General features: G+C 39.0%; 1 protein-coding gene across 3 annotated transcripts in view; it reads left to right on the forward strand.

The window, feature by feature from the left end:
* znf407 (zinc finger protein 407) overlaps positions 1 to 14,749 on the forward strand; it is a 113,663-nt gene that overhangs the window by 72,310 nt on the left and 26,604 nt on the right. For all 3 annotated transcript variants that reach the window (XM_058747896.1, XM_058747898.1, XM_058747897.1), the window contains 3 exons: positions 5,327 to 5,401; positions 8,551 to 8,717; positions 11,224 to 11,307. In XM_058747896.1, coding sequence (XP_058603879.1) covers positions 5,327 to 5,401; positions 8,551 to 8,717; positions 11,224 to 11,307 — 326 coding nt within the window. The remainder of the gene's footprint in view (positions 1 to 5,326; positions 5,402 to 8,550; positions 8,718 to 11,223; positions 11,308 to 14,749) is intronic.

The following is a 14,749-nucleotide window of genomic DNA, read 5'->3' on the forward strand; positions in this document are numbered from 1 at the left end:
TTTTTTCTCATTTTGTGTCTCATAGTTGAGGTATACCTATGATGGAAATTACAGGCCTCTCTCATCTTTTTAAGTGGGAGAACTTTTTTGCCCCACTGTATCTCTCACTACCGCAACTGTCCATGCTGGATCTGCCCCAGTTGCTTTAAACAGCAAGCACGGGAAACAAAATAAGGCATTAGCAGAAACGCATCCACATAGCCAGGCCTTTTTGGTGTACCAACGGGAAGAGTAGCTTCGCGTGTACTTCTTCCCTTTTTCGCTTGTCTGCTGTCTGATTAAGAGGTCAATCTGATCTGGACCCAGCTCCTTTACCCTCAGTTTTTCTGCCAAAGTTCTCCTCTCAAACAGGCATTGGAGTAGAGATTGTACAGAGTTAGGTTCGTGTCCGGAATTAATAACACCTGAGTCCGCCATTGTCACGTAATTGAAAATTGCGCCACTACAGACCAGCCTTGATTTTAGCAGCTTGGGGCGACAGAAAAATCGCCCATTTCAGTTAAGATTTGAGGACACTGATTGGCTAAATTTTATGTCACATCTTGAATATATTTATATCTTGAATCAGCATTTGACTAAATTCTACAAAGACCCGCCTCCTGTGGGCGATTTCTCGATCGCCCCTCAGCTGAAATTGAGACGTGCTGACAGGCAGAGAGGTCATATGGTAATGGTGAAAACATATTTTTCACAGATTTTCTAATATATCACGTCATACAAATATACATTTTAAATAATTTATATAATTATTATTTTGTGTGTGTGGTTCAGGGAGGGCGGCGCCCTAGCGCCCTCTATTGGCCAGCCGCCACTGCATAGTAGTTAAGGCCACCTAATATAAAGTGGGACCAAAGCTTCTTATAAAAACTTTGCTTTAGAAGTAAAATTGCATACATTTGGTTTATGCTTAAATCATTTAAAATGATTTAAGTACTATGAATAATACACTTATAGAAAAATCCTTAGTATCTTATTATGCAAGTTTGCATATTTGTTAAGTGGGTAGCACAGTTGCCTCATGACAATACGGTCCCCAGTTGAGTCAGAAGGCCTTTCTGTGTGGAGTCCTGTGTGCTTGTTCTCCCTGTTTCCTCCAGGTGTTCTTGTTTTCCCCATAGTCCAAAAACATACAGGTTAGGTGAATTGGGGACTCAAAAATTGCCCACACAAATGTGGCCTTTAAGACTGCATGCAGTAGCACACAATTCGTCATGCATGAGCACTGCACCCTGCAGGCACGCTTCTTAGCATTTAAATAAATGTGTTAATTTTGTCAGTAACTTGGCCAGATTAGACTGCTCTTGGCCACTCCAGCTTAGAAATGGTTTGTCTTGAAACATGTCTAGGCTTATCGATTATTACATTTTACATTAAACAGATTAACCATAATTTTCTGATTGTGTCTGTTCATTTTTTTTAACTGCACGTTTATTCAGAGAAAACTAAATATCCCAAATAAAATATGAAAAACAATAATGGACACAAACATATAGTTCGTCTAAAAATCCATTTACACATGACAAAATGAGTGTAATACAGTGTATTATTGTTTTAAATGCTTTGTACACATGTACTTTATTGCTCTCTGCAGGTATTCACAAGATAATGTGTAAATATTACTTATTTAGTGCGCTGTTGTGAAAGTGTTTTTGTTTTCCACAGACACAATGAGGAGAAATGCAAAATAAAGTAATAATAATAAAGACAAGTTCACATATGTGAGATATAACGTTGCAGGATTGCCAACATACATACACAGGCCAGTAACAGGAGGGCTTTTGCTGTTTAATGTGCTTAAAAGAGTGATACCTAGAAAAGCTAGAAAATGACAAAACACTGACAAATAACTTCAAGCATCAAGTGACAAAAAAAACAGTATAAACAGAAGCAGAAATCAGTAACAGTAACAAAAAAGGATAGTAATCGGCATCATTTACTCATGTTGCATAGCACTGAGTACCATATTATGGAAATGTACGATGGAAATGAACTAAATGTTTTCTCAGTACCCATTTGAGATGCTTTCTGTTTTAAGCATGTTTGGATCGCATGAAACGTTGCTTGTGTTTCCAAAAGCTTGCCACGATTTCTCAAGAATAATTTGGGCAAAGAATTAAAAAAAAAAAAAAAAAAAACGTCAACAAAAAGATGCAAAAAATCTAAGCAAAAATGTGGGCAATTATTCTGGAAATTAACCAGACTGAAGATCTGCTCTCTAATAGGTATGTTATGTAGTCATAACTTATATTTGACAAACCCACGAGCTGGCCTGTGCCTAGACTTTTGACTTCTTTAAATCAAAACACACTTGGTCAAATTAAGCTATTTAAGGAAAATAATTGGATTTTTCATTTTAGATTATTGACTCAAACTGAAATGTTTCTGTCTTCTATGACCGCTGTCTTACAAGCTAATTGTTTTGGTAGTAAATTGTGCATAAGACAAGAAGAGTATAATAATTTTCTGGTCGTGGTTTTTATCATTTTACAACACGTTTTAGATTGTGTTATTTAGATTGAATTATCAGTGATCAAATGCAAATAACAAACATGTAAAAATACTTTTAGTAACAGAGCCATGAATATTTTATTGCATTGTGATGGTACACACACACATGATACTTGGCTTGTTCATGCTTAATGTGCTCTGCCGCTTGTGGGAAAACTTTTCTGAGAGAGGTTCACAGAGCCACTTCAGTCATCAGCTTCAGTACTTGACATGACTAAGAATGCAACATGACTGCCCCCTACTGGCTATGTCTTTCCTTCCCATTTTAACTCTTCTATTTTGTCTTTAGATTTGTTTAAATTATCATGAGAATATTGTATCATTAGATCAGTATTGTGTATCTAACAAAATTGTAACATAAATGGATGTCATGACACTGCCTTTGGCATGAGATGCCAGGATAAATTCCAGCAATCCCACAAATGACAAAGAGAATGGATAGATATGCAGATTTTTTTTATTTTTAATTATAGTACCAGACAAGGGCAGTATAATTTGTTTAATCTTTAATTCATTGGCACATGCAGTACTCAAACTTCTTGCAGTAGTATCACATGTCTGGATGGCAATATGCATATGGAAAATATGTAAGAGGTTATGTATAGTAAAACTGTGCTTTGTAAGCTCTATATATGGTTATTTCAGAGACAAGAATGTGTCTTCCACTGACTTGAATTTATTACACTTTTTAAATCTTAAAGGTTTTGTGTGTACATAAATTTATTTATTTATTTACTTGGTGCACATATTTAAGGATTTTTTTTTTTTTTAATGCTCAAAAAGTGAAACGGCATAGTGTTTAACTTTTCAGTGTTTTGCTTCTTTATGCTGCTTCAGCTACACTCAAATTGCAGCTGAATGTGTTGAAAGGATGACAGGGCCTAAATTTCAGAGTGGGATTGTGGTTACTGCGTGGTTTACTCTTTCCTGCAAATTGTGCTTATAATGCAGAAAATTCTCATTCTCACATTTATTCAATGTGGCAGTGTGGGTTGAATCAGTAAATTAATCCATACAGATCAACAGACCAAGTCAATAATATGAAATCTCTCAGACTGTAATCTCAGACAGATAGCAAGAGTATACTGGTATACTTAAACTAAGATAGTTAAAACAGTTACATCTCCATCACTTACCAGTTACACTCAGTGCAGGGAATGATCTACCGGTGTGAAATTTTACATCAGGGAAACATCACTAAACATTATGAACAGTTACTATATAAAAATTCTAGTGAATAGAACAGCCTGGAATAATGTACAGCCGCTTATGAGAGCTGAAAGCCAGAGTTCATTCAAATATGTTACCTTTTATTTGACAGGTATTTACCGGTTGAACATATATTGTAAATGTATAAAATATTAAAACAACAACAACCAAAAAGCAAAGGTATGAATCGAGCAACATTTTGAAGTCAAGATAATAATGAATGAGCACTTAATTCCCTTAAAAGAGTGAAAATCTGTTTGGCCTGTTTTTTTTTTTTTGTTTTTTTTTTGTTTTTTTCAGTATATTTTTAGTTGGAATAAATAATTTCAATTCAAAGGTTGAAATCAAACTTCCTTGTGCCATTGTATGTTGAGTAGGCTATTGTACAACGGAAATCTTAGGTTAGGATAAAAGGTTATCTGCTTATGGTAGCTTCCACCTCATTCCTTTCAATGTGTGAGATTGGTTATGTTCTTTTAGAATGTAACTAATTTTTTTGTCGACTGCAACGTCACAACAGCTGTTTGTTTGTCTAACCCTGAAATTTAGCAGAATGGTCTCAATTGACCTATCGGTAAGCTCCTCCCCTCGAACGCAGACTAGCCAATGGCAGTCGAGTATCAGTTGCATGGGGAGCAGAACTCGGACATCTTTAGGTTTCAGCGCCATAGAGAAACATTGGAAGATCCGAAGCTTGCATTGGTTTTATGGGGTTTATGCTTTAAAAATGGAAAAACGATGTGCCTGGGGTACTTGTAACACTGATTCCAGGTATCCTGAGAGGATGGGCAATATAATTTATTTTATTACATTTTCTGAATTCAAACAAAACAGAGCAAAATGTCCCTAAATATTCACCCCAATACAAATGAAGACAAAAACGTTCATTTTCTGGTTGTCATACACTCATTAAGTTACAATTTTCATCTGCTCAAGCAGAACGTTAATGTTATCTTGTGCTTTAGCAAGGTATCTCTGGCTAAAACTAGCTAACGTTAAAGTTAATGAGTCCATGCTAACGTACAAACTTAAATAGCGGACTGTTCTCGCGTCTTGTACAGTGTAGGTCAAAAACACACAAACGTAGGTCTACATTTCAGTGCCTCTCCATATTAAACTGGTTAAATGTACATTAATTTAATCGTACCCTGCGATACATGAACAGTGTTGATCCTGCATGTTGTCATCCGCGATCGTGATGACCGACCATATACGAGACTTCTCCCGCTTACATTGTGATCTGCAAACCCTCCTTTGAGTTACCCACCGCATTTATTTTGAAATATTTTATAAATCCCTCCATGGAATATTTAATTCCCATTTGGTGGCCTTCTGTGTCCAAAATTCTGCAAAAACATTGTGGGACAAGGTTTTCACACTACAGCCGTCATTGTAAGACAGTGAGCAACTCCGTTTGTTTGTCCGAGGGAGCAACAGTAACTAAGGGGGGCGGGGCTTACCGATAGGTCAATTGTGGACTGCTATTCAGGCACACAGCTATATATCTATAATAAAAAAAAAAAATAAAAATAAAAAAAACCTAGTTAAAATAATTAAGTTATTTTTGTCCTGATTTTTATTTATGTCCATACATTTTTCATATTCACAGATGGGCATTTGTGATGAAGAAACATCTCAACACTCATCTTCTGGGAAAGCATGGACTGGGCCAGCCCAAAGAGAGGTTTTGAACTACGCTGAACACATACACTTCTGTATCATATTACTTTGTAACACTTTACACATAAAGGTTGCATTTGTTAACATTAGTGAATGTGTTACTTAATACAAACTAACAATGAACAACATCTTTAGACAGCAATAGTATAAAAAAGTATAATAATGCTTATATGATATAGGGGGATCTCTAAATATGCTCTAGATGTGATAAAGGGGGGGATCTACAGGTTCAGTTTAAATAACTTTTCATATGTGGGCTGCTGTTAAAGTGGTCACTATATTCACATAAAGCCTACTTCTCCATGTGTTTGAAAACTAGGCTACCCCTTCTAATGCTCTCATAGAAACATGGCCAGAAATCAATATTTAGTGGCTACTACATCAAATCCAGTTGGCCTACTGTTATGAAAGCGTACTCAGTTACTAACATAACCTCGGTTCCCTGAGAAACGGGAATGAGTACTGCGTCGCTAGACGCTTATGGGGAAAACTCCTTTTTCTCCGATGACTGAAGCCTTTTCAATCACGCAGTGAAACTGCACGGCCATTGGTTCGTGCAGGTAATTAAAAATGAACCAATGGCTCTGCAGCGGAGCTGCACAAGCCTATGGCGAGGAAGCCCGCCAGAGCCTGCCAGAATGGGTGGAGCCATCTGGCTATATAAGCGGGCATTGTGTGCCATAGGATCTCAGGTCAAATTCGACTGAAGCGACGACACTGAGTCGTGCAGCGTCATGGCATGGCCGGCAACTCCGTACTCATTCCCGTATCTCAGGGAACCGAGGTTACGTTTGTAACCAAGTACATTCCCTTTCGATACTACACTCGTACTGCGTTGCTAGACGCTTATGGGGAACCAATACAATCACGCCGTGCCATGAAAGAGGAACGACTGGCATGAACTGGCCTTGAGCAAATAAGGCTCAGAGGGACCAAGTACTAGCAGGGTCAGCCCCGCAGGAGGTAAGAGGGCTGAACTCACCGAGGTCACCCCAGCCTCTGATAATCGTTCCAAATAATTCTGTACAGCCTCAGCACTTCTGAAAGGGCCAAGAGTGTACAAGGAATATACTCGCCCCAAGCGGACACGTGCCCCTTTAAGCAGATAGGATCCGAGCCTGTAAGGATGTGGATGGCGAGGCCCAGCTGGCCGGCGCACAAATGTCTGCCATGGACACACCGCTAGACCACGCCCAAGATGAGGCCACGCCCTGAGTGGAACAGGCTCTAACTCCTATGGGCCTTTGCAGGCCCAGGGAGGAGTATGCTAGCGCAATAGCGTCAACTAACCATCAAGAAATTCTCTACTTTGTGACCGGGGACTCTTTGGTGCGGCTGCCAAAGCATACAAAGAGTTGTTCCGACTGCCTGAACGGGGTGGAATGCTTGATGTAAATTCTCAGTGCCCTGACAGGGCAGAAAAGGTTTAACACCTGGTCTTCCGCTGAAGAAGGAAGCGCCGAGAGAGTGATCACCTGTGCTCTAAACGGGGTGTAGAGCACTTTAGGAACGTATCCATGCCTTGGCTTTAGGACGACCTTGGAGTCATTGGGCCCAAATTCAAGGCAGGCAAGCCACCTACTCGTTTAACCGATGCTAACACCAGTAGCAGAGTCAGTTTTTAACAATAGGGATTTTAGATCCGCAGACTGTAGTGACTCGAAGGGGGAACCCTTGAGGGCTCTCAGGACCGTGGGCAGGTCCCACGTAGGGACTGTAGGGGGCCGAGGCGGATTGAGCCTCCTGGTTCCCCCTCAGGAAACTAACAACTAGGTTGTTCCTGCCCACAGACTGTCCGGCTATAGGAGCGTGGAAAGCTGCAATAGCTGCCACATAGATCTTGAGCGTGGAAGGGGAGCGGCCCTTATACAACAGCTCTTGTAGGAAGGACAATATCACTGATATGTCACAGGAAGTTGAGTCTTCGCCACTTGTTGTGCACCAGGTGGAGAAGACCGACTATTTAAGGGCATAGAGGTGCCTCGTGGACGGGGCTCTAGCTTGTGATATAGTATTTAGGACACTCAGGAAGATCTGTTGATTCCCATCTAGAGCCCAGAGGTGCATAGCCCACAACTCGTGTTGGGGGTGCCAGATCGTCCTGTTCGCCTGAGAGAGGAGGTCCTGCCTCAGGGGAATGGCCCACGGGGCTGCTGTCTGTAGCTGAGACAGCTCCGAGAACCAAAGCTGGTTCCTCCAGAGCGGGCCACTAGGAGGACTCTGTGTTAGTGATCCCTGATTCGTCTGATTACCTGAGGGATAAGAATGATTAGGAGAAAAGCATACAGGAGGAGGTTGGGCCAATCGTGGGCCTGGGACGAGAGACGCTGGTCTGGGCATTCAAAGAGGACGGGAGAGCCATCTCTGCATGGCGAGAGCGAGGCACGTGGGGTCTAAGCCAGCCGAGCGCTTAGTCCCTCTGCCCCGCTGTTTTTTCCTCACAGGTCCCTGGGAGGAAGAAAATGGGAGGGCGCGAGGGGCGGAGTCATTCTCTGAAAAGAAAGCGATCCGAGCGCGCAGAGAGGTGTGAACATTCCATCTCAGTCAGAGCGGTTTCTGCATGGGGTTTACCCAGACAGGAAACGTACTCTGAGTGGCCATCGTCAGCGTGCAGTGCGGTCCTGCACGAGCTGCAATGACAGCGTGGCATTTGCAACAACGCCGCTGCTCTTTTTAGAGAAAAGTTTGCTGTTTTAGCTCGCCGGATGGCGGCAGGGACGAGCTGGTATCTGCGCCGGGTGCTGAAGGCGGCTCGAAGAGCTGGCGGGAACAGCAGGAAGGCACAGGCAAGTCAGCTTCTGTCCGCAGCGAGGCGTGTCAGCGGCGAGCGGCTTCAAGTGCCGTGGATCAGCAAAGAAAAGATCATCGTCACTGAAGGAGAATTTATCTTATTATTACATAACTGTTAAATTAATTTGCATAGACAACATTAAAAAAAAATATATATATATATATATATATATATATATATATATATATATATATATATATATATATATATATATATATATATATATATATATATATATATATATATATAAACAAATAAAGTAAAAGACATGACATCTCAACTTTTACATTTCTATGATTTGAGAATTGTGACTGGATGTAGCAGTACAGTGGTTCATTGGTTAATGTGTTCTCTTTTACTAGAAAGTTCGAGTGTGAGCTGTGTGAGCGGAGCTTCAGTGAGAAATGGGCACTAAATAACCACATGAAGCTGCACACAGGCGACAAACCATACAAGTGTGGATGGCCCTCATGCCATTATGCTTTCCTGACTCTGTCTGCTATGAAGGACCATCACAGGACACACACAGGTACAAACAAATCAGAAAATACACTGATTGAAAAAGAATTTAATCTAGAAGTGCTGCTGCTGAGGCTCTTTTTATAAAATATTTTTAAAATTCACTGAATAAACCATTGTTCCCGGGTGACTTGTTGCATTTAAGTTTGTTAATATAATGAAGTACCTCATATAAAGATATCGCTTGGTCACACATTTTCATAGCAGACTCACTGATCTTTTTAGCATCCTCTTTAATATAATCCTAAGAATAACTGTGCATTAATCAATTTGTCATCATAAGAATACAATTCTTTATAGAATTTTGGGTTACACTTTATTTTGATAGTCCACTTTAGACATTTTACTAACTATATGTAACTGCAACTACATGTCAACTAATTCAAATTAATTTGCAACTACATGTTTACTAACTCTCAGAGTAGACTGTTAGGTTAGATTTAGGGTTAGTAGAATAAGTTGACATACTTGCAACGTTTCTCACAGTCAGTATGTTATATGTTGTGGACCTATCAAAATAAAGTGTTACAAGGGGTGTCCCCGACCAAGGATTTTCATAGTCAAATCAGAATTTTCGAATCTTGCCGATAGTCGACTAATAGTTGAATCATATATTTTGGGGCGGTGCAAAATACATTACCAAGAGTCAAGTCAGACATTTTACAGTCATAATTAGCTACTGATGTTAACACACAGGGAATGGACGCATGGCAGATACAAAAAATAATGTTTTATGTTTTGATTACAAGATAGTTTACATGAAACATCTGAGAAACCCTAAGAATTCACAAATATTTTTTTACAACAATGCTCTCATTATAACGTTATGTATATGACAGTAGTTATTAATGTTCTGCATTTCTGTTTTGAGCTGTGCACGCTGAAGATGACCAGTAGAGTGAAGCATTGGTTTTTAATCATTGGAATTTATTATAATAGTGTTCTTATTTTAATGTTATGTATATGACAGTCTCAGTCATAGTTATTAATATTCTGCATTGTTGTTTGTCCTGCTCGTGCTGCGCGCTGAAGAGATAGGCTAATCACCGTAGTACTACAATGAAGCGCTTTACTGCAGCATAACTCAACCAAATGCATCTTATACGAGATAAATAATACGCGATATATATAAACCGGCTGAAATGTTTTGAAATCACTTGTACCCTACCTGATCGAAAAAATCCAGTCTTTCACTCTGCCTGTCAATTTGAGTCGTGTTAAAGATTTAAATCCCTGCCGCCAAAACGCTCTTCTGTTGGTCACGGATTATGGAAAGTGAAACTTGGTGGTTGGATTTATTCATGCACGTTAAAAATATTTTTTAAAAGCTTCTTTCTTTTCAGATTCTTATTTGCATTAAAGTAATAGGCTGTATATTAACTTATTGGGATTGTAGTGATCGACCGATATTAATTTTTTATAACTGATACCAATTAAATGCATGTTTATGTGCCCGATAACCGATATGCAGAACCGATATTTATTTACTGTTATAAAGTAAATAAATGACTGAGTGAAGTAAGTCCATACTTCACTTTGGTTTTTTCTCCTTTGTCATCTTAAAAAAAAAAAAAAAAAAGGTTGAAAATTAAGTCTTTCAGTTTAAATTTAATAAATCCTATTATAAATAAAATGTTTTTATTGTTGTAAAAAACATCAGCGGCAACACTGATATTAACAATAAGCAAAATAAATGTAGAATGACTAATGTTTTCAAATGGAGAAAATAAATAAAGGACAGGAGTCATATCAACTTCATTTTAAACTACAGTTTTAGTAGGTTTAAAAGCTGTTTAACAGGCTAAAGAGTGAAGATAATTCACTGGGTAATGTTAATTCACTGAATAATATTCTCTGGAATATTGAATTATAACAAACAAAACATTGTATTTTATTGCATTTCTCAACTGGTATGTTATATCAGAATGATTCATATGTTTTTGTCATTGTAGATTATGAAATGCCTGCTGACAGCGCGGTTTATCTATGCATTTACACAGACCTATACTCAAACTGCGATCGCTCCCAGAGATAATAAATAATTAATTTCCATAACTCCCTGTATGGGGAGGTGTGTCAAGATGGCGCCATGTTAACAACTTCGTTGTGCTCTTAATCTCTTTTATATTTGGTAATTAAAGTTTTGACTTTCCATGTTCAGTTTTTTCTATAACTTGTTTCGGAAGCTCAGCATATTCTGTTAAGACTTGCTTTAATGATTTTGGGACCCATTTTTCAAAGTTTTTTGTTAGTTTCTACGCCTGAGTAAAGTAGCTCGGTTGCTACAAACATGGATGAAGATATGGACCACGGCCTCTGTTGAGTTTGCCTTCCTATAACTCAAGTATTAAAGATACTGCAATATGATTTTAGATTCTAGTTCTTAATAAACTTTTCTTTTGGAGTCTTCATTTTCAAGGCCCTATATCGTTCAGTCTCAGAGATATAGGGGTCTCCTACTGTCAATTTCTCAGTCTTTACAGTGTTATTCATCTTTTTTTTTTTTTTCGTTTCAGGAGAGAAGTCTTTCTTGTGTGATCTCTGCGGATTTGCTGGTGGAACTCGTCATGCCCTGACCAAACATCGGCGCCAACACACAGGTACACACCAGGGTTGTTCACAATTAGAATTAAATTGAGACTGCCCTTTTTTAAATTTCAATTTAGTTCCTGAATTTTAATTTAATTTGAATTGAACAAACAGGATGCAGGGTTACATGCCCGACTCTCTAACCATTAGGCCACGACTGCCCCAAAAGTCTTAAAGGGGTCATATGATGCGATTTCAAGTTTTCCTTTCTCTTTGGAGTGTTACAAGCTGTTTGTGTATAGATAAGATCCCTGAAGTTGCAAAGACTAAAGTCTCAAAACCAAAGAGATATTCTTTATAAAAGTTAAGACTGCCACGCCCCCCTAAAACGGCTCATTCAAACACACCCCCACATGTCTACGTCACGGTGTGGAAATATTTGCATAATGCCGCCCAAATGTTCACGCAAAGAAAGAAGGCGTGGTTTCAGTAACCGCAGTAGTGTTGAAGCAGCCATGACAGGGAGACACTGTGTGTTTCTATGCGAAAGCAAAAGCACTTTATTTGGCCTTCCGAAAGTAGATGCATTCAGGAGTCATCAAGATTACTTACAACAGAACAGCAACGCATTTTATGGACAACCATTTCGTGAACCTAGGAGAGGAGGTAATTCTGACTTTGCTATGACAATCTGACACTTCTGAATCAGCGACTGTATGTTTTGTTATTAGTTTAAGTATTTGCTATTGACTGTTCAAATGCGGAGTTTTGCACGTCGTGCGTGCGTGCGTGAGAGAGAGAGAGAGAGAGAGAGAGAGAGAGAGAGAGAGACAGGGTCACATCACAGCACATCAGCTATCTTAATCGTGGCTTGTGCTTGTGCGTGTGTGTGTGTGTGTGTGTGTGTGTGTGTGTGAGAGAGAGAGAGAGAGAGAGAGAGAGAGAGAGACAAGGTCACGTCACAGCAGAGTGTACAGCCGATCAGAAATCGTCTTAACCGTGGCTTGTGTGCAAACACATCCCTTGTCAAAAAATTGTATTGGAATTTCAGTTTATCCTTTAGGTTTATCCTCGTAGAATCCTATTGGACATTGTGATTGATTTTAATGGAATTTCACTTTGTCCCGTAGGATTTTATTTGATGTTTAGAATCTTATTGGACATTGTGTTTGATTTAATGGGATTTAAATTTTTCCTATAGGATCTTATATTAATTTGTATCATATTGGACATATTGATTTTTAAATGGAAATTCACTTTGTCCTGTAAGATCTTATTTGATTCTGTTAATTAATTACTTTTTAAGAGTAACACTGCATGTGTGTACTTGTAACCCTCAATAAAATGCAGCCTATCTGAATACACACAAATATAACTGAAATTCATAATATTACAGTAAGGCAAATATAATAAGTATGACATTTCATAATGTTTGAATAAGTTAAAATGTATTACATGTGAGTAGGAATTCATAGAAACACAAACATCTATATATGGTATTGTCCTGACGCTTCCCCTTTAAGAAATCCGAATGTAGTGCGCGTCCACCTGTAGCACGCATGCTTTGAACAGCGCTGTGCTTTTGACACAGTGGTGGCCCTGTTTCCACCAAAGCGTTTTCCCCCGAGGCTAGTGTATTTTTTCAGTTGTTCTCAATGGGAGCGCCGCGTTTTCGCCAGGACAGTAGCGTAGCCAGAAATGTTTAAGTGGGTGGGCCTACATAAAACTGGGTGGGCCAGGTGTGTAGCATATGAAAACTTCATGTCAAATTGCCAACAAAAAATACAGCACCAAGGTTCATTACACAGTACTTCTAAAGCATGCATTAACATTAGTAATTTGTTATGTTAATGTTCATTTCAAAATTTACTAATAGGACATTATTAAAAAAGTTAACATTGTTAACATTTGCCTGAGCTGGTTAACAAAGATGAATAAACACGGTAACAAGTGTATTGCTAATGTTAATGCATTAACTAACGTTAACTAAAGGGAGTTTATTAAAAAGCATTACCTCAGTGTGAAACAACGGGGCTTCGCTGATGATTTCATAATCAAAGGTCTCTGTCAGTTCACACACATCGAGGACCGCAGAAATGTGCACAGCTGCAAATTATGCAGACCAGGATCTAGCACAATGTTTATGTGTTTCTTTCCACAAAGCAGGCATCTGTTTTGCGGATCAAACACTGTACCTATGCTAATATGATGTTTCAAACACACTTGGTTCAGAAGTTTCCGATCGATAAATCCAGCACCCTCAGGTGGTCTGTCGGGTTTCATTTGTAGATGGTCCGGATTTATTGCTAATACTTTTACTTTTTAAAGAATTTATCTGATTTATGTTTGCTTCACTAGGCTATTTTCAAATGTAACTTCACAAACGCGCGCATTTTACTATTATATCCTTACGTCGTAAACATAACATTGTGGGTGGGACTAACAGAAACGGACGAATCATCATTTTGACAAGCTTATGATGATATGCACCTAAAAGAAGAGGGAAAACTAAGAAACGACCTGTAATTGACCATGAAAACAAGCCTTTAATATTTTTAATGAGTTACAGTGAAATAAGACGTTTATTAGTATCGTTTAATAAATTACATCCATTTGGAAAATTACAAACTTCTCATTGGGTGGGCCACAGATGAAAGTGGGTGGGCCTGGGTACACGACTGTGCCAGGAGCGTGCCTAGCGCGGAGCATCTTTTTTGCGCTGAGCGTTCGGGCGCTTTTTTTCTCGCGCCGAGAGTTGAAGAATGTTCAACCAAAGTCTCTTTAAAGTCGGCATGAAACAGAAGTAGCGATTGTCTTTTTTTCTCTACTGTGACGTATATCCGAGTGAAACGGAATCTGAAATGAGAGGGCGGGACTTGATTTCATCCTTCAAGAATTGATTGGATCATTGGAAGTTGGGGCATTACTAACAAAATGGAGGCAGATCTGAATGCCAGTTTGCAGTTTGTTGTGGGGGGATTTCTCTCCACTGGATTCACCGCTGACACCCAAGCATGAAGAATTATTTATTTATTTATTTATTAAGGATGACGAGGACAATCAACGGCACAAAACATGCCTAACAGCGAGAGAGAGATTGCCTGAATGACTGAGCGCATCCTCCATCAGGTTAAGTCATATTCATAAAAAAATAAATAGTTTGCGATGTCCTAAGAGTAATGTTGTGGTAATATCCTTTCAACTTTTAAGAGTAGTGTACTCCCCCATGGCTCGCGTCAACTGGTCAATGCATTTATTTCTATAAAGTGAAGCATCAGCTTCAGCTTTTCCTGTCCTTTATCCCAGCTTTTACCCCTTACGTCACTGGCTCCGCCCTTGCGCCATCGCATGTGACCGGAAGAGAAGATGAGTCATTTTGATGGGGAGGGGAGGTTAACATTTTTGATTGAAGATTACAAAGGCACATGAATTAAAAAAAAAATAATGAAGTGCACGGATACATTATTTATAATAAACACTAAGAATTTTCAATTTTGATTTCATGTCGACTTT

This window comes from Onychostoma macrolepis, chromosome 16, assembly GCF_012432095.1.
Source record: "Onychostoma macrolepis isolate SWU-2019 chromosome 16, ASM1243209v1, whole genome shotgun sequence".
NCBI classification, from domain to species: Eukaryota; Metazoa; Chordata; class Actinopteri; order Cypriniformes; family Cyprinidae; genus Onychostoma; species Onychostoma macrolepis.